This window comes from Lampetra fluviatilis, chromosome 22, assembly GCF_964198595.1.
Source record: "Lampetra fluviatilis chromosome 22, kcLamFluv1.1, whole genome shotgun sequence".
Taxonomy (NCBI): Eukaryota; Metazoa; Chordata; class Hyperoartia; order Petromyzontiformes; family Petromyzontidae; genus Lampetra; species Lampetra fluviatilis.
Window position 1 is genome coordinate 9403617 of NC_136296.1, and position 24809 is coordinate 9428425.

General features: G+C 45.6%; 1 protein-coding gene across 9 annotated transcripts in view; it reads left to right on the forward strand.

Annotated features, from left to right (window-relative positions):
• The window catches only part of CSPP1 (centrosome and spindle pole associated protein 1), a 31691-nt gene extending 12733 nt beyond the window's left edge, over positions 1-18958 (forward strand). For 5 of the 9 annotated variants that reach the window (XM_078866379.1, XM_078866378.1, XM_078866377.1 and 2 more), the window contains exons 10-30: positions 49-69; positions 557-614; positions 2303-2600; positions 3378-3540; positions 4443-4629; positions 4965-5112; positions 5599-5757; positions 6398-6510; positions 7658-7807; positions 8545-8697; positions 9941-10039; positions 11439-11654; positions 12134-12200; positions 12580-12712; positions 13342-13502; positions 13845-13928; positions 14654-14703; positions 14932-15004; positions 15779-15939; positions 16650-16779; positions 17603-18958. In XM_078866379.1, the coding sequence (XP_078722505.1) occupies positions 49-69; positions 557-614; positions 2303-2600; positions 3378-3540; positions 4443-4629; positions 4965-5112; positions 5599-5757; positions 6398-6510; positions 7658-7807; positions 8545-8697; positions 9941-10039; positions 11439-11654; positions 12134-12200; positions 12580-12712; positions 13342-13502; positions 13845-13928; positions 14654-14703; positions 14932-15004; positions 15779-15939; positions 16650-16779; positions 17603-17760 (2782 nt within the window). In that variant the 3' untranslated portion in view covers positions 17761-18958. The remainder of the gene's footprint in view (positions 1-48; positions 70-556; positions 615-2302; positions 2601-3377; positions 3541-4442; positions 4630-4964; positions 5113-5598; positions 5758-6397; positions 6511-7657; positions 7808-8544; positions 8698-9940; positions 10040-11438; positions 11655-12133; positions 12201-12579; positions 12713-13341; positions 13503-13844; positions 13929-14653; positions 14704-14931; positions 15005-15778; positions 15940-16649; positions 16780-17602) is intronic. The other 4 variants (XM_078866383.1, XM_078866385.1, XM_078866384.1 and 1 more) reach the window with 3 other exon arrangements.
• The last annotated feature ends 5851 nt before the right edge of the window (positions 18959-24809 follow it).

Sequence of the window (24809 nt, forward strand, 5' to 3'; positions counted from 1 at the left end):
TTGTTCTTTTGTTAATTTTTTTTTCTTTTCCCTGTGCCGTGCGGTCAGGAGCCCAAGGACGTGCAATGAGTATGTGTTGACTGGCTGCCGTTGAGAGTGCCAATAAGAGTGCTGTGTATTTGGGGCGTAGCGTTTTATCGCCATGCCATTCAATTCATTGTTACAATTCGAGGTTATGACTCGATTTCATAATCGTTATGTTGTTAACATGATTCTTACACAAACAATATGATGCATGTGTCGTGATTGTGAGAATCAATATAATTGTACGGATTGATACATCAATACACCCGTGCTATGTAGTTCAACATACATATATGAATAATGCCATGGTAACGGAAAAATAAGCATATTGGACACGGCGATGAAATGGGCTCACATGTATTGAACCACACTGTTGTGGAATAACCTTTCTAAACTGTAATGGTCCAATGGCTTATGTTACATTTTGGGATTATTTGGTTCTGTGTCCCATGCTGTATTTTCACGATGTGAGAAATGACCATACGTACGCATGTATTGTAAAGAAATTATTAACGTGTGGTTTTCTTTTTAGGGAGAAGCAATGGAACCTGGCCGTGCCAGTATCGGGAGTAGTGGACCCTCAGAAGGATGTAAGAATGCACACACGGACTTAAACAAATATTTTAAAAGATCTTGCACACACGTGGATTATGGAAGACTTTCCAACATATGCTTGTTCTCAGACGTACTTTTTTTAGCAGTGCAGAAGCCGACAGTTATCTTTTTTTAACGTAGGCCATTTTGCACTGGTTTACATCTCCAGGTTTTGTGCAACTTTTTGAATGTTTTTACCAGTTTTTTTTAGGGTAAGTCCTTAACATCAACACAACATTATACTACAGTTTGGTGCACATTGGCTCTTCTTTCGGAAAGTTATTGCACCCCACATGTCATGGATGGACACAGCTATATGCATAAATGCTTTTAACCTTAGTTGAAAAACCTTAAAACAAATTGTGGGTGTGGGGGTGCACGCACAACACCCAGTGCTTTCCATGCAAGGGTCGGGTGATAGTGCAAATTGGTGAAAACTCCCAAGCATGCTGTTCTGCAAGGAAGCTAGGCGATGGCAGGACAGTTGTCTAGATACTCTGGTTTTCTTCCACGAAGTTATCCGTAAAACTTGGATTTTCCAAACATCCTAATGCAGGACCCTCCCAAAAAAAGTCTTGAGACTCAGCGGAGCTTTCCTGAATAAAAAATGATATCGCACCATTTTCTTTTTCAGTGTTTCATTGCATTAGACCGCCAGTCTTGTGCACATTTCAAATTCATTCAGTTTTTTTGCACATTTACATTTCATTAACTGTTGGCAAAATTATGTTTATGCAAACTATGTTATAACTGTTTATAAAGAAATAAATAATTAAAAATGTCAGTGACTTTGAATGCGTGGCTGAAGAATGAATGCACAAAGTCCACGTGGAAAATGTTGCCTTAAAATTTGCGTGACTGCAGGAATTCATATTCTTGGTTCTTTTGGTAAAGTCACGTAGATAGAAAATAAAAATAAAAAAAAATTAAAGCAAAAAACCACGACGTTTCGATCGCATAGCCACACAGCCGCACAGCTTTGCTCACTCTGAAAGCCCTTATAAGCAGTTGCATTTGGAGGCTTGCCCCCTCATTTCTCTCCGCCTGATGAAGACCGCTTGTGTTGCGATCGAAACGTCGTGGTTTTTTGCTTGAATTTTTATTAATATTTTTTTTCTATCTCCATGTGTTAAGAACCAAAAACTGTCCAAGTCTAATTATGGCAGCCTTTAATCCCCCTTTGCATACTGCCTTTCAGGACGCAGACGATGAGGTAATGGGTTTTGTGCACGACTGAAGTGACAAATTCCATGTCTTGGATTATCGATTCCACAAATGTGATTTGCTGTGACATATGCATGGCAGTCCGTGTCTTCTTCAGTATGAACAATGCTCCTAAACAAATAGCTGAATTTGCCATATTTTCTCCCATTTAACCTTTGGCTCTGTGCCTTTTGTTCTTCTGACCCTATTCTCGCATTGATTAATGGTCTTGTTTACTCATGTGTAATCTGTCCAATCCTCCATTCCTCACACTCTTTTCCTTTCTCCTATCACACTGCACTCTTCTTCCCAAATTGTTTTTTTCCCCATCCCACTTCAACAAAATCACCATCTTTCCTTCCCTCCTTCGGTTCTTACCGCTCTTCCGATCTCCCACATCTTCTACATGACTCCGATCCCCACCCCTGCCGCCACCTCGTCCTCCTCCCACTTACTTCCATTTCCTCTGGATCCCCCGCAGCCGTTGCGAATGCTGAAAATGTTGGGCTCCGGTACGACTGAGCGGCCACGCTTCCCCATGCCCCCTCAAGACATCCCGCCCCCGGACCGGCCCCGCCGCGCCTTCCACACGCCTCCTCCCCCGGACAACGAGAATGACGCCGCTGCTCATCGCCATACCAACGGCCTCCAGGGGGCCCGCACTGCCGCCTTACCTGGGCCTGGCGGGCGGTTTTATCCGGCATCTTTCGCCACACCGTACGATCCAGCCTACTACTACTATGCCGTGCATAATCCACTGGAGCCTGGCTTGCCATCATGTACGTTGGTTTCATTCCCCCCCCCCCCCCCTGCAAATATCTGTCGCTGAACATTACTACGGTCTCCTCTGCATCACTTTCACCCTCACCCACCTTGCACAATAGTAATGCCCCTTGTGTAAATTACTGTCATCCCCTGCGTTATTGCCACTCGTTTCCGTTTTGTTACAACTGTTGTGCATTACTGCCCTCCACCATGAAACTTATTGCCACCGTCTTATACATATCTGCTACCCCCCCATATTTTGATGCTGTCTGTGAATTGGTACCATCCTTCCCCTGAATGTGCTTGCCATCATCTGAAGCATCACTGTCACCCCTGTCCATCCCTGTAGATTGCTCAGAACTCCGGTTTTGTTTACGTTACCACCTGTAAGTGCTTCCCCCGTCTGGACACAACTGGCGCTCCTGTGTAAAGTACCATTATCCATGTATAGTGTGACTATGACTGACGTTTTGTGTTTATCTACCACCAGATTGATCCCAATGTGCAATAAGTGTCTAATTCACAAACCTTCACAAGATGCAAATTTGCTGTAACAGTGCTATTCTTGATACATCTCCACAACATTGTGCTGCTTGTATTTTTCTGCTCATGGTGAATGTTGAAAACTTCAGTCTGATCAAACTGTCTAATAAATGTGACCGTGCTATGAGGAAGGTCCAATGCCCGAAACGTCACCGAACATATGTTTTATTTTACGGCAGTGGTATTGTTGAATGTGTTTAGTTACTTTTGTTATTTGATCATGTCTCATGCTCTTTTTCACACTGCAGTTGAACCTGGGCGCCTCGGTCAAGGTCAGCCGCCCCTGCCCTATTACGGTCAAGTCAACGGCCCTCCTCTTGCGGCGAATTTCACCAACCAGTGGGACGGGGGCGTTCACCCTTCTCAGGCGGTACTACCACCCCAGCAAAACATGGGCTTGCCTCTCACGGGGTGAGTGGTTTCACAGTTCTCCGGGTCTCCCGTTTTTCTCTCCACATTTAGAAATATGCATTTAGATTGTTTAGATTATTTTGTTGCTTTAAATGTCCAAATGATAAGCCACTTTGTTGAGCTATCATTTGTGGCCGGGTCACTTCTGAAAAACAAGTTAATTAATCGGTAGGCTTTGTCAGGTAGAATGGATTTGATTTAGTTTCATTTGTATGTTTTTTGGGTGATTTGTTTACCTTTCTTGTACTTTTCCCTACTATCATGCTTTTGTAATGACTTGTTTTTGTAACATTCTTACCTGCCCCTACTGGACATATGTGAAAAAGAGCTTCATAGCTTATCAGATTCTTCCAGGATAAATACATATTCTGATTCTGATAATATCATTTATTCAGAAGTACAATGTCAAAGTCTGATATATGCTTCTTAACCACGGCTTTCTGTAGCCACCCCAGTCATGCTGCACTCATTGTGTGGCTATCACTTCTCATCTACTACTACTAGGGTCTGAACTTTTGCTTGTTCACATTGCACATGACCTCCCATTACTTAATGCCTTATCTATTCTGCCTGTGATTGCTTCTCTATCCAATGCCTTGGGCACATATTCATACCGCACTACAAGGCTTAATTTCTCACTCTAGGCTGGCTTGGAGTTGGGATTATAGGTGTAAGGCACTACCACCAGAGTACAACATGCACGTATTCTGAATAATTCTATATTATGAACAGGTTTATACAAATAAGATGCAACGACTCACCGTTGTTGTCACAAAATAAGGCGAGAGATGGATATAGCATGCCGAAGTAATTTCCAGAATAGCGTTTCCACCGTTCTGCTCTGTTAGCTGATCCCCATGTTCCTCTTGTTGTCTCTTCGTGCAATTGCCGTGTGTGTCCAGTACTTGGTCGCAGGCCGCGTTGGGCCAGGCTCAATATAACACAGTCCTAGGGCCGCCACCCCAGGTTGCGCAGCTCCCACGAGGCTTCCCGGGGCTGACGATCGGCCTCGGTGGACTCGGGGAAACGAACAACACTGAGGGGAGAAGAGGCTCCTTCAACAAATACCAGGAGGATCTGCAAAGGCAGGTAAGACGTATGGGTGAGGCTTTGGTGGGTGCAGCCCGGGCCCTCGGATTTTGAGGGCCCACCTAGCAATATAATTGGGTACACCACTGCCAGTTGATGGGCAGGTAGTCTGTGGTGGGGTAAAAGTTTGGTATGCCCACCTTTTCCAAAAAAGTTAAATTAATCAACAAATCATTACATCTCTAGCAAAGGCAGAAGTTGTGGGGCAACAACCTGAACAGTTGAGCATCGACTTGCTTTTCGGGCTGACCTATCCCCCCCCCCCCGACCACCGTGCGTGGGGTCATGAGCCACTGACCTGGCCTTGCGTGACCGGCGTGGAATATACGCGGCAGATAAAGGATACGGAGGAGAAGAAGCGCAGGGAGCGGATGGAGCGAGACCGGCAGGATGCGCGGCTGGAGGCGGAGGCCAACACATACAACCCCTGGGGCAAGGGAGGCGGAGGGGCTCCTCTACGCGATGACCACGGCAACCTTGTCAGTGAGTGCGGGGCTTCCAACGTCACCTGTCATGTGGGTGAATCTTCTAAATTCTCCTTCTCTGATGCTCGGATACTCTCTCTCCTTGTACTTCTACTTCTGTAACTCTTCTCTCATCACATCCACTGTTCTTGTATCTCGTTCCACGGCATCCTTGTATCTTTGCCCTCGGTCCCCGACCTTCCCTGCACCGGCATCGCCATAGCCTTGTAATTGCGTCCTCATTGTGTCACATCATGCCCACACCATCTGTGTCTAACCTGCCTTTCTTGCTCACTCAGATTAGTAAACCCTCCTCTTTTCTCTGACAGATATTCCCAACATCCATCTTAGCATTTTCATCTTTGCCCGTTCAAGCATGCTTCTTCCTTCTTGTATTCTTGAAAATGGGAAGAACTTTAATGATCGGCATCTGGTGAATTTCTGGCGGAGGGTGAACCATCGCGTGCCTGGTGGCGACAGAAAGCCGTATCGCCCATCTGTGCAGCCGACCTCAAGCAGATGCGGCGGCAGAACGAGGCTGCGGTGCACAACCCGCTAAAGTCGGCGCGCCGTGTGGCGCCGGACTCAAGAGGCACCCCCTCCTCCTTCGATCCACAACTCTACAACCACGGCGACCACCGTCCCGGCACACCTGACGACGCAGGTACGCACTCGCACAGCAGTGGTGGCCCCCTTGCCTCCATGTTGAGCAGGATACAAAGGCTGCCTCTAGGTTTCCGGTCTCACGTTGCCCCTGTATTTAATACATCTTTTCCGCTGTACAACCAGCAATCGTTACAAGTGATGATAATTTTCAAAGCATTTTCAATTGTGAATGTATTCTAACCTATAAATATGTTATTACCACAGCCTAGGTGTGTATCGAAAAGAAATAACGCTTTGGTGTTTGATTGCATCTTCGTTTAAGTGCGTTGTAATTTAAATAACATGATTCAAACTCTTTAATTGTTTTAAAATGTAAACTTTGCACATGTTCTACATGTTTTTTTTCATTGTGTTTACCTTCTGCTGTGTATATGTGCATTTCTTGAGTGATATTTTTTGTTTGGAATAATTAATTATTGTATTGAATTAATTTATGTTGTGTTTTTATCATTGTGTTTATGTCCCTTCCTCTCTTGCAATTGGTTGTCGCTTTCTTGCCGAGTGAAATAATTCTCACTGAACTGGGAGCTTCGCAATAATTGATTTAACGTCTTGAGATGCATCGGCATCTATATTAAGTTGAATACATTTAAATTTTGCATGGGCTTGTATAACACCTCTGCCGTCCCATTTCACAGCTGTGCACGGAGATGGGAGTGGGCAGACACCGCGAGGGGGCACACTTTTGGACCCGTCCCTACCTCCGCAAGCCGCTGAGCAAGAGCGGTACAAGGACTTCCTTAAGCAGCAGGTTAACCATTCACCAACACGTACTCTCCTCATAATCATTACAGAATCAGAATCTTTTATACAGACTGCAGGAGGAATCCGATGAGATATGAAGCTTTTTTTCTCAGATGTCCAGTTTTGTGGGGGGGTGGGTGGTGGTCAACAAATTACAACAGGAAACAATTAAAAAAAACGGTCTGATTGTGCAAAATAGATCAAATTGTAAGCCAAACACTTAATATAAATAAACACGTTAATTATACAAGTCCTATTTATCAAGATTGGGCAAGACAGCAAAACCTTCGGGCTACTATTAAAGGTTTGTTCATGAAGCCATCCAGATATATAAACATAGACATAACTTCAACCGGGAAGATGGATACAGATTGAGCAATCATTTGAAGGATGTTATTAACCTGGTAAAACCATAATTGATTTTGGCCTGCCTTCATATCCGCATCTCCAGTTTTCTAACCCTCCCACTCCCAGCCCTGCCCACTTCCCCTCCCCACCCCGGCATTTTCTGCCATGCTTGCTTCTTACTTGTAGCCTCCACTCCCCCTACCCCACACCCCAACCCTCCCTGTCTCTCCTCCCTGGTTCCTCCCTTCCTTCTCTTGCCTATATGGCCTCTTGTTGCAGCAGCCCCTTTTGCCCACTTCAGCAATTGTTTCTTGCGGTGGTTGTCCCACCTGATGACAGACGCTTGTGTTGCGCCCGAAACGTCGTGATTTAATTTATTTTATTTTATACCTACTTGACTTTACCGAAAGAACCAAAGAGTAAGACGGCAAAAAAAAAAAATCCCAGACCACGCCAAGATTTAATTTGCCATTTCTCAATGAAATGGCAAATTAACATTAAACTACCGATACACACGTAATGATCAAAGTTATAAATCACATTCGCAAATGTGACTATATCCAGCACTAATCTTCTGCTTCAGGATATTGTTTAGTAGGAAGATGTATGATGTTAATGGAGGAAACAATTAGTCTGTACATCATACATCATCCCCACAATATAGTGATGTGTACGGCCCTTTCTTAATCCACCATTGCATAAAGGCCTCAAATCCACCTGGGATAGTTCGCGCGAGAGCTTGAGAGACGATTAATTGAAAGCCGACGTGCGAGCAACAGACGATTTCTTTCGTCCACCTTGCTCAGATCGAGGAGAAGCGGAAGCGGGAAGCGGAGGAGCGCGAAAAGATCCGAGAGGAGGAGGAGAGGGAGGAGCGACGTCTAACCGAACAGCGTGAGCGAATCCAGCGCGAGTACGAGGAGGAAGCCGAGAAGAAACGCAAGAAGGAGGAGGAAGTAACTTGCCCTTTTGTATTTGACACTTTGTTTGCTCTCTTAGTCGGGGTGAAAGAGATTTTATTCTGAAGATTCTACGACTCCACGCACCATATCAGCGATGTCATTCAAATTTTACAGAAATGATAAAAGTCATTACTTGTATTTATACAGGAAGGCTTCGCTGAGTCCCAAGTGCTTTGTGTGGAACTGGGAAGAAACCAGAGTACACAGATAAAATCAAATTTTAATTTCGCAACATTTAACTTGCATGAATCGTAAGTAATCTTTCTGAGATGCAGGATTCGATACATGTATTGTGAATGTAATATTTGAACCAGTGAACATGCCCTGCCACTAGCACTCTGGTAGATAAAATGACATCTATTATAAACTCACCTCTGCTGCACAGTAACGTTTGATTATGTACTATATAGTCTAACTAACCAGGTTAGAACTCAAGAAACCAATATAGTCTAATTTGCAAAGAGTGACCTGGGTCAATAAAATTACAAAATCAATTAAATAAAGTACAGCAAAATATCACACGTAGTCCTATGTGTACATAACATGAAATTGCAGCAGCTTAACGATCACTTGCAATTTCAAATGCGACCAAACATAAATCAATATTAAAGAAATAAAAATTTTACAAAATTCCCAGAATGTTAGTTGGCTCGGACAAATTACTTTTAAGTGAATTACTTTCAGAGTGTCTTCATGCCCCACGCGGTCCTCTGCGTCGGATCCCCGAGCAGCAAAGGATCAAGAACGAGGAGCTTGCTCGTGAGGCAGAGGAGCGCAAGAAGGAGGTGGAGCGCAAGCGGCGGGAGGACGAGGAGAAGAGGACCGATGAGTACCGGCGGCAGTTTGAGCGAGAGAGGCAGGCTCGTCGCGAAGAGGTCGAGACGGTGAGTGCTGCGCTGCCCCCTCCACGACCCGCCGCAATCCACCACGCACCGTCGCAGTCCGCAACCTGGAGTTGAATTTTCGTGTGCAATTTTCCTGGAATATTGCTGCGTAAAAGCAATGCTGCCCTGTGTGCGTGCCGCTCCACGTAACGTGCGCTGCAATGCCAAGCAAATGAAGGCGAATACATTAATAAAGGTGCTCGGAGCTACTTTGGTCAAATGCCTTCATGCGGATGTTTTATTGCGCAAGCAAACACGTGTGATCTGATTGGCTGGATGGGGTCATGAGGTCATCATGGCAAACTGTACAAACGTGGCAGATTAGTGTCTTTAAAAAAGTAAATAACACTTTTGGTTCATTTTCTCGTGTTCTCACTTTTCCCTTGCCTAAATTCCCTGGATAGTTGTATTATTGAAAAGTTGAATCGGCACAAACTATGGTCCCTGGGCTAGTCTGTCTGGTAACAAGATAAACGCCTCCCAGCCTATACTTTATTCACGATACTTTATTAATAATGAAAGACACAGGCAGAGATTGCATTAATGGTTAATGGTTGCGTTGATGGCTCAGTATTGTGCAAGCATTTGAAAAGTATGCTGTAAAACAGAAGCAATAAATCTAAAGTTAACATTTTAGTGTATTGATCTGGCACCCCTGAGATCCTGGAGTCGAACAAAAGTTTTCAGATACCCTTGTTTAAGTTGTGTTCTCAAGTATAGGGAGTTGATGTTCTCAGTACAGTCATCAGTGACACAAAAAACACATTCATACACTTTCTTTTTCACTTAAATAGCCAAAATCCCAGTTTTTAAGAGTTACAAAAATTGCCTTGACTGCCTCCTGGCAAACGTGGATAATAAACAAAATAGTAACTTGAGGGTATCTCAGAAGTAGTTCTGTGATATCTGCTTCCACGGGCAATTCTATAACACGATGTGATGCAGCGCTCTGCAAGAGTTGAAAAATGGACACTTCATCTCATGGCATGACCACCGGTAACAACAAAGTTGCATTGTTGACCATAGCAAATTTGCATGCAGGAAAGTTGCACAGCTTAACTTCAGCTTAACCGAACGCGCAGATGAAGCCGATGGCAGTGACGAGTCTCGTGTGTTACATCCACAGCCTTGATACGTCTGTAACGCTAGCATGTGTCACAACAAACCGGGTCGGAAGACAAGCGTGGCCTCTGCTTGTCGGCGCCTGAAATGCTCTTTTGCTTTTATTTGTTTCCTCCCAAAGACAAGTTCTGCACAGAATCCACAGGCCAGGCGACAACAAAGGAACGAGGCTGGTGCTACTGACCACCAGTCAACGGTCTGTGTGTGCAGCTCTGGCCCTGTGTGTGCTTTTTATTCAACTAAACAAATATTTATGTTTCTCGAAAGGTGGTTAACCTTGATTAGGGCATGAACCTTACTAAACCGGCGGGTTTCACAAAGAAGCGCTCCTGCTTTTATTTGCGGCACGGATCTTTTTTCAGAAGAGACCTGTTCATTAACCTCACCGACTGCCAACTCTGCACTATGCACACAGATTGTTGCATGCTTCCTGCTGTACTTCTTGCAGCAAGGCAAAGCAAGAGTGCTTCTTTGTGGCCATGGGATAAGATTGATTCCTCAGTATTCCTCTTTATAAATATGTGTCCACACGTTTTATTAATTTGCACTTGAGTCTTAACGCATGTGGAGATGTTTACCTGCCCACACTGTCCTCTTCTCTGTGTGTGCCTGAACTCAAAGCCCCAGTGTATTCAGATTATAATAAATTGATTCTGGAGATGCCTTGGGTGGCTCAAAGGTCAGAACGCCAAGTCAGTACCGCTGACATCCCTGGTTTAAATCCAGGCATGCACAAACCAGATTTTATTTTAGTGCAGCGATATGATGATCTCAACCTCGTTACCAATGACCGTGGCGTTCAATTTTGAGCTGCATTAAATTTGTCTCAATTCCAGGTCTGAGAATTCAAAATATTGCTTTGACTGTCATGCGACAGTCTCTTGGCAGAGTGTGTAGGAACGTGCACCCCATACTCTGTAAACGATGAAGAGGCCACTTGAAATGTTTTTCAAGTGGATTGTCACAAATCTATTATCAGCTCTTGTCTGACAAAAGGGGGTTCACTCTGTTGCGAGATTTCCATATTGAGTATTTGGCTCCCAACGCAATACCGATATCACAATTTCAATAAATCGGAAAAGAGACCGGGCGTCACTTTTACTCTGGGCAATGCACTACGACCAGACCGATGAATTTACAGGGGCTTTCAGTCCTTAAGTGTTTTTCTTCAATAATTTATAACATCACATGGAGAACCACGCTCTTGAGTTTATTCTTTGTACTCGCACTGTGAATCATGGATCAATTGTGGTTTCTTATTGACTGGTAAACGTACGTAAAAAATGTTTGCTGGCTCTCGTTATCACTGCATGTGTTTGCATATGTACGTGTGTTTTGATGTGTACGGTACAGCGTAGCAGAGTGCGGTGGCACAGTGGTTTGCGCAGTCGACTATCAACTCCATTCCTTGGCCAAAGATTTTGGCAGTAGTTGGTGGTATCTGAGCTATGTCCTGAGCCCTGCCTAGGTTGAGTCAACCTTAAGCGAGTACTTAGTGCCACGTGTGAACTTCAAATTGGGAGACAACAACGTATTGGCCACACCACCACCGCTTATGAACAACTCTTGGCCCCAAAAAGTGTATATGGCTAAACAGAGGACCTTTGTCTTTGATGCAGCGTGGGGCATCACCGCCCATTCCAGCACTTGTGAAGAAGCAAGGCTTTCCTGGCACTCGGGAGGAGCAGGGAAATGGCATTCAGGTGCAAGAGGACAGATACGCGAGCCCGGGCGTGTCATCTCGCAGAGCCGACATGAGCCCTCGCTCCGAGCCACCACTCAGCCGGGAGAGGCACCCAGCTGACCTGCACAGCCGGGCGACCACTACGGCAAACGTGAGTCGGCTATGACGGCCGCTTGGAGGTTCCAAACAACATACGCAAATATGTGAACAGCAGTCAGTCTTTGTTGATTATACAAAAAAAACATCAGTACCTGAAGAAGTGCATTGTGGTCCTCTTGTCTGAGGTCCCCATAAAAACGAATTTGAGCAAATATAACCAACTGACAGGCAGCAGTGATACAGATTGACAATTGAAGAACAGTTTCATCTTTTTAGCACTCATCAGTACAGTATAGTCACCAGTGTTCACTGCTGCAAAGTCTTGTTTCTGGGAACCATATATGTGAAGTCCCCACTTCCACACTATGGGGTCCATAAGCTTGGCTAATACGAAAAACAATTAAATCTGTTTTGATGAGTTATTCTCATAATTTACAGATTTGGCCACACTGAACCGTGTGCGCTTTGTGGTTTGTTGAACGTGTGAGGGTAATGCGTTGTTGCACATTGACGCCACGCTGCTGTTGGTAGGACGGTGTGAGCACGGGACGAGGGTCTCCGCCGGTTCCTGCACGACGCAATCAGCTGCGTACAGAGGGTGAGTCGGAATCGCATGTCCGACCACAAAGAATCACACATTGCAGCACAGATTTGCACATCTGTACACACAGATTTGCATGTGGAAACACATGTAATTCGCACACAGAATCTCAGTTCTTTGCAAATACACAGAACTATATAAACTTTTGATTTAAAGCTTTCGTGACTGCAGGGATTCATATTCTTGGTTCTTTCGGTAAAGTCACGTGACTTTACCGAAAGAACCAAGAATATATAAACTTTACCATTATCTCTTGAACTGGTGATCGCAGCCTTGCTTCTCAAGCTCCAAGTGTAAAGTAGCGCGACGAGTGGCGGTATTGCCGGGTGAATTCGCCGCGAGGTAGTGCAAGCTGTTGGGGCGACTGTCCCTGCAGGAATGGGCACGGACGTGCTGGGCGAACTCTCGCTCTTCCGGAAACAGCTGCAGAACGAACAGCGCCGTCTGGAGAGTCAGCTGCGGCAGCAGGAGTCCAGCGAGGAGCACCGGGACGCACGGAGCGGAGCGGGGTCTGTGCCCTTTGCCCCACAGTAACACACCGGCAGGATTGCCGCGATATCATTTTGCATGGTGCGATATCGAATTTTTAATCTCGATTTAAAGCTTTCATGACTGCAGGGATTCATCTTCTTGGTTCTTTCGGTAAAGTCACGTAGAAGGGAAATTAAAACGTCGTGAGAATTATGTTTTATTTTTATTATTTCCCTTCTATGTGACTTTACCGAAAGAACCAAGAAGATTAATTTTTAATCATTTAACAATTTTGATTTGAAGCTTTCGTGACTGCGGGAATCCATACTCTTTGGTTCTTTCGGTAAAGTCACGTAGGTAGAAAAGATAATAGATCCCGACGTTTCGATCGCAACACAAGCAATCGGCATCAGGTGAGACAACTACAGCCTACTTCAGCAGTTTTCTTGCTGTGGTTGTCAGCACCTGACGACGATTGCTTGTGTTGCGATCGAAATGTCGTGATCTATAAAAAAAATTCTACCTACGTGACTTCACCGAAAGAACCAAAGAGCATTTGACAATTGTTGCGATAAACGAATTTGCGTTGTAATTATTTACTATTGCTGTGGATGTTACAACGAGGGATGACGACCGGGGTTGACCGTGGCGTCTCGTGTTCCGTCAGGGCCCAGAGGAGTGCACACAGCAGGGCAGCGTCTCGCGATGTGTTTGAGCTGGCGAGGATGCGCGTCCAGGCCCCAGTGCGTCGACCTAGCTCCAAGGGCGTCCCTCAACATGGGCCGCACGCTGGCCACCATCCCCCACCACCCACCCTCAATTACCCAGGTACAGAAGACTGTCCGTGCAGTTGTCTGTAAATATATTTTTTTCACTTTCCAATCATGTATTCGCTCTCTCGCCATGTCCATAAATACGTCTGGCTATCTGTCCATCTGTCTTGATGTCCATCCGTGTGTTTCTCTAGCGGGTGGGTCATGGCAACTCTCATGATGATGGTCCAATTTTTGTAAAATGTTGTCTTAAAGTGGTGTTGTTATTCAAGCCTTAACCTATAGACAACCGGGCAATTTTACCAAGTTGTTGACCAATGCTCGGCAAAAAAATCTAATCAAGGCGTGCGTGCATGCGTGCGTGCATTCTGTTTGCAATGCTGGCGACGCTGTGCAGATGATGAGCTGCTGGACATCCAGCGATCGGCACTCGTTCGGGACCAAAGGAGACGGCACGACGCAATGCGTCGCCCGGACCCCGGTGAGAGGGTGGCCCCGGCACTGCTCGGTTTGGGCAGTGTTAAGCTTATTCAATTCTATCATTCGTCAGTTGGTCTTATCCAACATTTGCCTGCATGATATATCGACAAGGCTAATACAACGATCTCGTCTATGTCCTCGCTCCAAATTCCTCAACTCCAAACTCTACGTGATCCAAAATGCCACGGGCAGACTTCTCGCCTGCGTCCATAGACGAGGTCACATCACTCCAAAACTTCACTCCCTCCAATCCCGGATCAATTTCAAGATCACACTCACCATCATCAAGACCGTCCTACCTCCCTATGCATGCACACTTTGCTCCAGCAACCAAGGCTTTATGTAAAAGACCTCAGCCAACCTTTGGTCAGTGAGGAGGTATATCATTGTTCTCTGCTGCTCCCATATTCTGGAACTCCCCTCCATGCCCCTGTTAAATTCCAGGCTCAAAACCTTCCTTTTTTTCCCTTCGCTGAAGACTCACTGCCTCTGTCTGTCTGTAAAATAAATGTGCCTACACGTCAATACAACATCTTGAGAAGCAATTGCATTTAGATGATATAAATAAATAAAAATGTGTTTTTTCTTTCTCAAATCGTAGCATCTTATAGAGGAATTGGCCAAACATCCCAAAGCATGGTTCTTGTGATAAAAATAATTTCCGCCACAAGGAAGTTTTTGCTGGATAAATAGCTGATTTTTTTTTCTTCCCTTTTTTGAAAACAGGCTCTTTTGAGAACCAAGTTCTTGGAATGAAAACAAGAGACCTGGGTTTGGTACGTGGCTAAACAGGACAATCACCCACTGAACAACACATAGGACAACACTCTCACCTGCCGTGTAAAATGTTAGATGGCGTCATCTATGTTACATATTTATTATTTAAGTTTGATACAATGATGCATGGTTTCACGTATGGCTCGCATAGTTCCTATAGATCTATGCAAAAACAGAAGTATGTGTGTCTCGCGGTGAAGAAACAATAAGCATTTGTGTTTGCTCAGCATTTGCCGCCAGAAGATGAGGGAGTGAGAGCTTCCAGGTCTTCAATGCTGCAATCGGACAGCGCGTTCATCGGTAAGTCTCTGGGACTTAGGCCACAGCACACGAGGCACTTCACAGCTGGCACTGAGCATGAGCACAAAGTGTCCACATATGCGCTTGTGCCCGTGATACAATTTGTGCAAGAATGAAGGTCGTTAGTTGGCATGCAACGATTTTGATTGTCACAAATTCACATTTTTGGCCTGGCAGCACAGACAGCCAATGCTGCTCGATACGAGACACCTCCAGGCGATGCAGAGAAGACATTTCCGGAATGCCACCCGATCTCCACCAGTACCCATGAAGGCCTGTAACAAAAAGTGGCCAGCAGCTAAGAGCACTAATGGTTATACGAACTTGGGAAATAAGATGATGGGAGGCAGTTCCAAAATGAGACGTGTCAGGAAATGAGTATATAGGGACACATGTCTTGGACTATGGTGGTTGAACCCAGTACAGATTAAACAATCTGGTAGATCAAGCCCTTGACATTGGTGGAGGTGAAACAGAGGTCGCAAACGGGTTTTGATTCTGTACCCGTACCCGGCCGCACCAGGGTTGCAAACGGGTACCCGTACCCAGCCGGGTACGGGTTACCCTACCCGATACCCGTACCCTACCCGATACCCGGCCGGGTATGGGTAGCCGGGTATCGGGTAGGGTACGGGTATCGGGTACCCGGTTGCGACGTCTGAGGTGAAATGGGGAAGTGAGTAGATTAGGAGAAGACAAAACCCGCTCATTCACGTGAAAGCATTAGATGTCGAGAGTGTGTGTGTTTAATCAGCATATCTTTCCTGTGGTCAGGTGCATTTGGGGAGGTCTTCCCAACGGATGCAAAGGGATATCAAGCTCCCACTGCAGGCCAGGATGGAGCTTGGGATTGGGAACCGGAGTCCAGAGACGTCGGAGTTTCCCCTCGTGAGAGGCGACGGCAAAGACACAGAGTCCCCCTGGAGCAGCGCCAGGTGCGTCGTTAAACTTTGCAGCATGAACGGTAAACTCATCGTTTGGGTTATATCTTTTACAGGCCTGAGGTCCCCCCATCCTTAGAGGCCTGAGGTATCCATCCTTACAGGCCTGAGGTTCCCATCCTTACAGGCCTGAGGTCTCCATCCTTAGAGGCCTGGGATCCCAATCTTTGCAGGCCTGAGGTTCCCATCCTTACAGGCCTGGGATCCCAATCTTTGCAGGCCTGAGGTCTCAATCCTTACAGGCCTGGGATCCCAATCTTTACAGGCCTGAGGTCCCCATCCTTACAGGCCTGGGATCCCAATCTTTGCAGGCCTGAGGTCTCCATCCTTACAGACATGAGGTCCCCATCCTTACAGGCCTTATATCCAAATCTTTATAGGCCTGAGGTCCTCATCCTCACAGGCCTGAGGCCCCCATTCTTACAGGCCTGAGGCCCCCATTCTTACAGGCCTGATGTTTTCACAGGGTGCTCACTAACATCACTTGCCCCAAAAGCCCAAGTAGACTCAAAGGGGGTCTTTGTATTTGTGCATGTGTGTGGGCGATTCGGTCAACCCATGACACCTGGGTCTGATCCATAACCTCCAGCCAGAGGGCCTTCAACACTTCATGTGGCCTCAATATGCTCCTAGCATGGCACAAGCACCGTGGTGACATCACTGCCACTTAGTGGTGAACGGCGGTTATTGTTGGGTCCATTTAGGTGGACATGTACGAGCCCCGGCGACCGCCTGCAAGCCCGTCCCTCCTGTCGGAGTCGAGCATCAACGTTGAGCGTCTGCGAGCACGCAACGCGGAGAGGATGCGACGCCTCCAACAGATGGTGACGCCAGGTCCTCCTCACACACAGCTCAGACGATTGACCGATTCGTCACTACCATTGTTCCTGTTCCCGTAAACTTCACTCGTTCATTCCTCCACCAATGTTGAGGGCTCAGTCTACCACACACTGACTGTTTCATCTGATCCACACTGTGTTTGTCCACCATAATGCGGATCGCAACAACACACTTGGCCACACACTCATCCACTCTCTCACTCGCTGCACTGCAGATCAAAACAAGTCTCATTCTCCTTCCCTAGCACTGCTCGAATTTGGAGTTCCCTTCCACCGTCTCTTTAGAAGCTCTTATAACTTTGCTCAATTCAAGAAATGTACGAACAATAATCCATTACAACTTTGATAGTGCTGTTCATTGTGGGACGTTTGATGCCTTTGGACCCGTGTTCAGCAGTTGTGTAATAATTATAACCAGACAAAGTAGTCTCTTTTATACAAAACATGTCATTTTCGTAACCCAATGTGACTGATCTTACTGAGACCATCTGAGATGTTACAAGAGCAGTATGGGCTTTTTGTTGCTGGCCATTTAAATTTTTAGCCCTTTTGGCCTGTGCTCAGCAACTGTGTAAAAACATCTCAATGGATTCTTAAAATCATGATAATTGCACCAAGTCAGTGTAGTTATTTTTGCAATATACATGCAAATCTGCCGGTCATATTACATATTTTGATATTGCTCTTGAGCCAGTCGAACATCAACATAATTTATCCTGCATGGTATCCATGCCACAACCTGTGCATGTGCGTGCGCCCTACCCTGACCCATGGGCTGAGAACCGCTGAGTTGAGCGTTTTCCTCTCTCGCTCGGCAGGCGACGACGTCTCTCTGGGCGACCCAGACGACATCCTGTCCCGCTTCGTGTCGCCGAGCCGCCCGTACTCCGCCGTCACCACGGCGACAGACGTGTGGCTGCGGCCCGGCTCGTGCGATTCGCCGGGAGCATTCACCGAGCGATTCAACGGGGAGTGACCTTACCCCGCCACCGCTGCCCCGAGGAAAAGGCGTGGACGGATGGCAGGGACAGCTGCCCGTTCAACCATGAGTGAGCTGACACGGGCGTTTTAATAGCACCCCATCCTATGTACTGGGGACAGAGTTGGGACATGGTGTGAAGTTATAATCTTATTCCAGGTGTTCACTGCAGTCCGTCCATGTTTCGATGGTCCTATAATTTATTTTTGCATCCATTTCTACCGAGTTTACAAAGATGCACTAGGTTAAAACTTGATTTGCCAAACAGTCCATTACAAGATATGTAACAACACATACACTCCTTGGTTGAAATTGATTCATATGCTCACTATACACAATTGACAGCCTGTTTTATCATCCTACTGCTGGATGGAGGGGTCCACTTGCTGTGTGGTTTTGGGGATTGTTTGACCATGCTGGTCAGTGTGAATTGGTGAATTGTGAATGGCTACCGATGTTATCCATGGCCAGGAATACAACTCATGCCGTCACCAGGATCGTAGTATCCTCTCCAAAAGCTAACACTGCACAATGTGAAATATTAAATTATACCACGTCACATTCCAATGCCAGCCGGCTTTCTGCATGGATTCCCATTGTCATGTTTACACCCAATCAGAAATCTTAATACCTTTTAACTGTATTCTCCAGATTATCAGATTGACTTTTTTCCCCTTGATTTTATGGAAAAAGTTGAGTGTGCGTCTTATAATCTGGTAGTTGTGGAGAATATGGTAATGAATTGTCTCATTTTTATTCACCCGTGATTATCTCACCTTGTTGGCACAGGAAATTCACCTCAGCAGGCAGGCCTAGTAAAGGGGCTGGCTAAGCCTCTGACTAACAACATGTACAATAAAAGTAACGATTTTGTAGAAATATAATATTAATTTAACGAAATATGGGGATGATAACGAAGGTGTGTGTGTGTGTGTGTGCTATCAATTTTCCAAACATAGATTAGTCAATCTTAACAAATTTTCGTCCGTAACAAATTGGCCGCATTTGATTCAGTGTCTCTGTGATGACCACAAAAACTTCGTCTAGCCAATCGTAAAGCAATACATTTCAAACTGGGTGCGAAAAAAATTGCTTTGAGTTGCACAACACTGCAACTTAACTTCGTGTTGCATCTCATCTTAAACGGAGAAAATCGGTTATATCTTCTTGGTTCTTTCGGTAAAGTCACGTAGAAGGGAAGTAATAAAATAATAAAAATAAAACATAATAAAATTATTTTATTTTATGTTATAATAAAATAATAAAAATAAAACATAATAAAATAATTTTATTTTATGTTTTATTTTGTATTATCATTTTATTACTTCCCTTCTACGTGACTTTATCGAAAGAACCAAGAAGATGAATCCCTGCAGTCACGAAAGCTTTAAATCGAAATAAAATCGGTTATACTTTACGATAATTAAGGTAAAGGTGCTGCCCCGCAATTTCTTACTCGTGCCACTGCTGGCGGAAGGGCCTCCACTGGAGGGTACTTAAGAGAGCCCCTCGAAAGGGCCGACTCTTCCATGCTGGGCAGACGTCTGGTAAAAGGTGACAGTACCCACACTTTATTCCAAGACACACACTGTCTGCCGATTAACTGTAATATACCCATTTATACTACTGGGTGGTAAGAGGAAGAGGGATTTTATCGAATTGCCCCATTATTTCAACTGTTGCGCCGGGAGATACAATCTAACCGGTGACCTCTAAATTGCAAGTCCAGTGTGGTAACCATTACACCGTGGCAGCATTCCTAAACAACAATCTTGCATGAAGATTGCACACTTTGACTTCGGCTGAAGTAACATTTGTACCATTGACTTCACATGTTTTTTTGTGTTCAGGCAGAGATAATAGCTGCACTCACCATCATGTATCCCATGAAGTGAATGATGATACAATTTTATGAAAGGCAGGCATTGCTTGTTGAGCAAAACACGCAAATGGGCTGAAGGAAAAACACTGGATTTGAAACAATATGCAAGTTTGCCATCATGTGCGAGGCGTCTTCACATTACTCCACTCAATCGTTTCTGCAAGGTTTCAGGTCGTGGAATAACGTGTAGAATTGGCTTCGTACTGTTTTCCTTCTCAACTGGATTTCAGTTCATCCCTGCAAAGGAATGAATCCTTGGTTATAAGGGAGACGCGAATTTATGTAACTGGGGCACAGTGCAACTTTAACAGCTCTTAAAATGCATCAGTGGACGCTAAACACCAGCATCTTGAGATGTCGTCAACGCAGGTGCTATATCATTCCAAACTGTAGTGTTCATCATTCATCATCATCATGGATGCATTGGCATATAATAATTCGTCAATTAAAAATGGATTCTCACGCTTGTGATAGATACAAAAATGTGTCCACGTGAGAAGTCTATTGTTAATAATAATCTATCCACTGCTAGATGAAGACCTTCCCAAGCTAACGCCATTTCACATAGGCACGGTCAGTAATATTGTCTGTCAAAATTATTGAAGAAGAAGCACAAATGCACCTGCACTTGATTGTTAGAAAATTATTCCCACATTCTCATCACTTGCATTACAAGCTGTGCAGTTCATTGCAAATGAACGAAATAATCCATCGGATGAGTAATTGCTATTAATATTGTAAAATATGAGTTTATAGTAATGGTTGTTGAATGTAATTGAAATATGTTGTTAAATTGAATAATAAATATTAATTTAATAAAACATGCAGGGATGTTGATGTTTTTTTTTATTAAACATATAATTTACTTATTTACAGTGTGTAACCTGGTCACCAATAATTGCCGGAAAATCCACCACATTAAAAATTGCTTAAATTACAGCTATGGAAATGCCAAATATGAAGTTGACTGTCACGTGATAATCTCATAGCAGCGTATGTGAGATTGTGCCCCCTACTGTGTAGCATGTCTGCTGTTTGTTTTAGGGGTTGCGCGGTTCGAGACCTACGGCAATATTTGTTAATTCCCTGAATGTATAAACTATCAATACTACTGGGTGGGGAGGGGCTGGGTGGGGAGGGGCTGGGTGGGGAGGGGCTGGGTGGGGAGGGTGGGGAGGGGCTGGGTGGGGTGGGGAGGGGCTGGGTGGGGTGAGGAGAGGCTGGGTGGGGCGTGGGGCTGGGTGGGGAGGGACTGGTCACCCCGTGGTGCCCTTAATAAAACTCAACGTTTAACCTACTCACGCCGGCTTGTGCCCGCCCTCACAGTCGGGCATATTTGCGGAATACACCATGCCGCCGTTGACCCTGGCCATTGACCGAGCCACCCAACATTCCTACCAGCTCCCTCCGCAGGAATGTGTTGCAAGGAATCATGTCTGCATTAACCACACATACTTGTGAACATGCAAACAAAAACATTCTCTGGTAATAAATGCATTGTCTTTGAAACTGGTCCACACCAGAGACATCTTTAGAGCCTAGTCTCAAACAGTGTTAGAAGAGAGGACGCCATAAGGTGAACAGCACAAAGACAATGCACTATCATAGAAATTTAGCTCGGGGTGAGCAGCTACATCATGGGACTTCCTTTGCCAGTATCAATATGTAATAATCCTTCGGGAGACGGCTTCGGAATCAGTCCTTTTATTTCCACTCCACAATACACTTTGCTCACTCACTCTCCGTTGCTGGCAGACAACGGAGAGAGGACAGACTACGCACTAAGTCCCCACCGCGCACGTGGCACCCGGAGCCCCCGTCCGCGCGTGACCCTGCTCTTGTCAGTTTCAGTCTGCTCTCGATCGTTCTCCTCCACTCGCTCTTAATACCTTCGTCACGTGGTTCCCCCAGCCAATCGTTCATGGACAGCTTCGACCATTCTCGATGGTTCCCTGTCAATCCCGGGACCACGCCCCTCATCCGGCTCCCCATTAGCTGGGGCCCCGAATGGCTAGGCCAATCACTCCTGATGACCTGTCGTGATCACGCCTGGGCCATGGTCCCTATCTCAACCCTTATTGGCTACAAGCAGGACCGGCAAGCCAATCCCCACGTGAACCCTCTATGGCTGTTATTACAAATATATAAGCATATGTTTTACCCTTTCTGGCAATAAACAGTGACAATCGCTCACAACAGTAACAGTCGATGGGATGCCACGGTGGCGAGATGTTCACGACCTTGCCTGGTATACAGGAGGTCATGGGTTCGATCTCGACCCTGACGCCTGCTGTATATTTGGAGTTTGCATCTTCTCCCCGTGGTCGCATGGATTTTTCTCTGGGTCCTCCAGGTTTTCCTTCTACATTTAGAATCAACATGCGTTTAAGGTATTAAATTGTTATAAATCCCCACGATCATAAGCCACTTCGTCGAGCTATCATTTGTGGCCGTGTCTCTTCTGAAAAAGAGCCAAGTTGCTCGGTGGGCTTTCTCTGGTAAACTAATTGTGTTAGTAATGTTCAATCATGAGGCTTGTGGCCAAACTCTTGGCCTCCTCCACCCCGGGGGAGGTTCTGTCATACAGAGAACCTGGTGGGCAGGGACAGTCAAGCTGAAGCAAGCCAGATCCCCAAAGTTTTGGCATTCCCACATCTGCAGGTCCTGTGGTAGCCTATGTTAGTGCAGGAACAGGTCATGTCATTTTGGCAACAACAACAAAAAAAGGCCGCGTAATTTTATTGCAATAATATTAAAGTGTTTGTCTCAAATAAATTATATTTCTTGCACAGGCATATGCATAAAAATAAAGCAATGGAAAATCGTCACACAAAACAACATACTTTGATGGGAGTTTGAACACTTGAAAATCGGTTATATTTACAGAATATTTACACTGGAAGAATCTGAGCTTTAAAGCTCGTTTTGACATGTCAAGTAGGGCGGGTAAGAACGTTGCAACAACAACATGATAGTAATGAAAAGTACAAGAAAGGTAAACAAATCACAAACACATACAAATAAAACTAAACCATACCCATCCTACAAGGCAAAGCCCACTGAGGTATTGACTTATTTTTTCGAAGCGACCTTGCCAGAAACAACAAAGTGAATTATCTGTGGGTGGCTGCCCGGATTCCAACTCGCAATCTCAACGGCGTTTTGGCTCCGTGTTCTAACAGGAGCTTTGCCACCTGCTAAGCCACCCGACCACCCTCCAAATAACATTTCAAAGGTCTTCCAGCAGACTTGAGTGCCATTTGTATCAAACCGCACCTCGCCCTTGGCGCTCTAGATCACACCTCGCATCTCTTCAACGGTGACGGGTGAAAAGCTGGAACTCGTGATGTCGAAAATGAAAGTACGGAAAATGAACTGCTGCGTTCGCTGAATATTGATTTGAAAAAAACTCGTGCCAATACGTCATTAACGCTGCCCTCTAACAAAATAATACATGTTTATACCGTTTTCTCGAGATTATAAGATGCTCCAGAAAGTAAGCCGCACACCCAAAACTTAAGGGACATTTTTAAATGTGTTTTACAATTGGTGGGGTACAGCGATACTGCACTACGGAGAGCCATCTTCCAGAAGATGATCATGAATGTGCCGCTTTGAAATGGGTAAAGATGTAAATTGAAGATTAATATGAGTATGTTATAACCACATCTGGCTTTCACTGGCTTTATTTTACCACGAAAATTTACGGCTATTGGCAATACAATTTTGGATTAAGGTCACCCCATGCCGTGTCAAACATGGAGGGTTTTGACCATACTTCAAGTTGGCCAAAGGTTCGGGTAGGGGGAGAGGGATGTATGGCAGCATCGGTACGATATCACTCGCCGATGATTCGGTCAGCTTTTCCACTATATATAACTGAGAGAGTGCCAGCTGCTCGTCTTGAAGATACTACAATGGAGCAAAACGTCGGACATTGTGCCAAACAACATGTGGTACATCCCGAAAAGAGCTAAACTGGATATCTTGTTTGGCTGACATAGACAAAATTTACCATGCTGTGTGCAGCCGAGTGTGTATGCAAGTTGAACTTCTTTTGCACCGTACGTAGCCAGCCGTGATAATCAGAGGTGTGGGGGGAAGGACAACAAACTAAACTCAAAGCAGTTCTAAAAGATTCGTTTTCAGTCTAGATGTAATAGTGCATGGCTCCAGTGGCTTCCGAATTCCGCAGAAGGGCATCCAGTCTGCCACACGCAACACTGATCTGAGCTCCTTCGGGAAATCTGGCTTCACGTCACTAAAAAAAACAACCCCATGACATTCTCGGGCTTAGCCGTCCACACGATGGGTCTGCCTCACCGACGGCGCTTCTGAGGAACGTGAATGAAAGTCCCATCCGTGATTTACATCACCGGCCACCAGGCATCGCACACAAAACGGGAATTAGTGATTAAATTTATCAACCTAAGGGAAGCTTAATCGGGGGTGACGGGATCGAGTGATCTATGAAATGATTGTAATAAGCGGAAACGGCAGAGGGCATTTGAACCATCTCCTGATTGAAAAACCTGGAATGTGCCATAATTACGAAGTGACAGCTTCAGGTCTTGTGATGTGCAAACAACAGTCGACAGCAGGATTATCACCATTCCCTATTCTATACTCTTGTACTGGTAGGAACCTCCTGGTTACACCAGCCCACAGGGGAATATTGTGTACGTCCGTCCATCGTGCATCCAAAAATGGGAGGGGTGGAGAGGGGCGGGTGGGAAGGGGCTGGGTGGGGAGGGTGGGGAGGGTGGGGGGTGGGAGGGGTGGGGCTGGGTGGGGAGGGGCTGGTCACCCCGTGGTGCCCTTATGAAACTCAACGTTTAATCTACTCACGCCGGCTTGTGCCCGCCCTCACAGTCGGCCATATTTGCAGAATACACCACGCCGCCGTTGACCCTGGCCATTGATCGAGCAACCCAACCAGCTCCCTCCGCAGGAATGTGTTTATCATCATCATCTTCCTCACCAAAACTCTTCCACTGACCTCATTTTTACCAAAATAGTTTATAGCCATTGTCAATGAATCCACTGCTGGATGAAGGCCAACCTATGCCGTGTCATTCGTGGGGTGTGTTGACCATACTTCACCACGCTAATCGTTGAATCGGAGAGGATGGCTAGCAAAACCGCTCAAGGTATCACTCGCCAT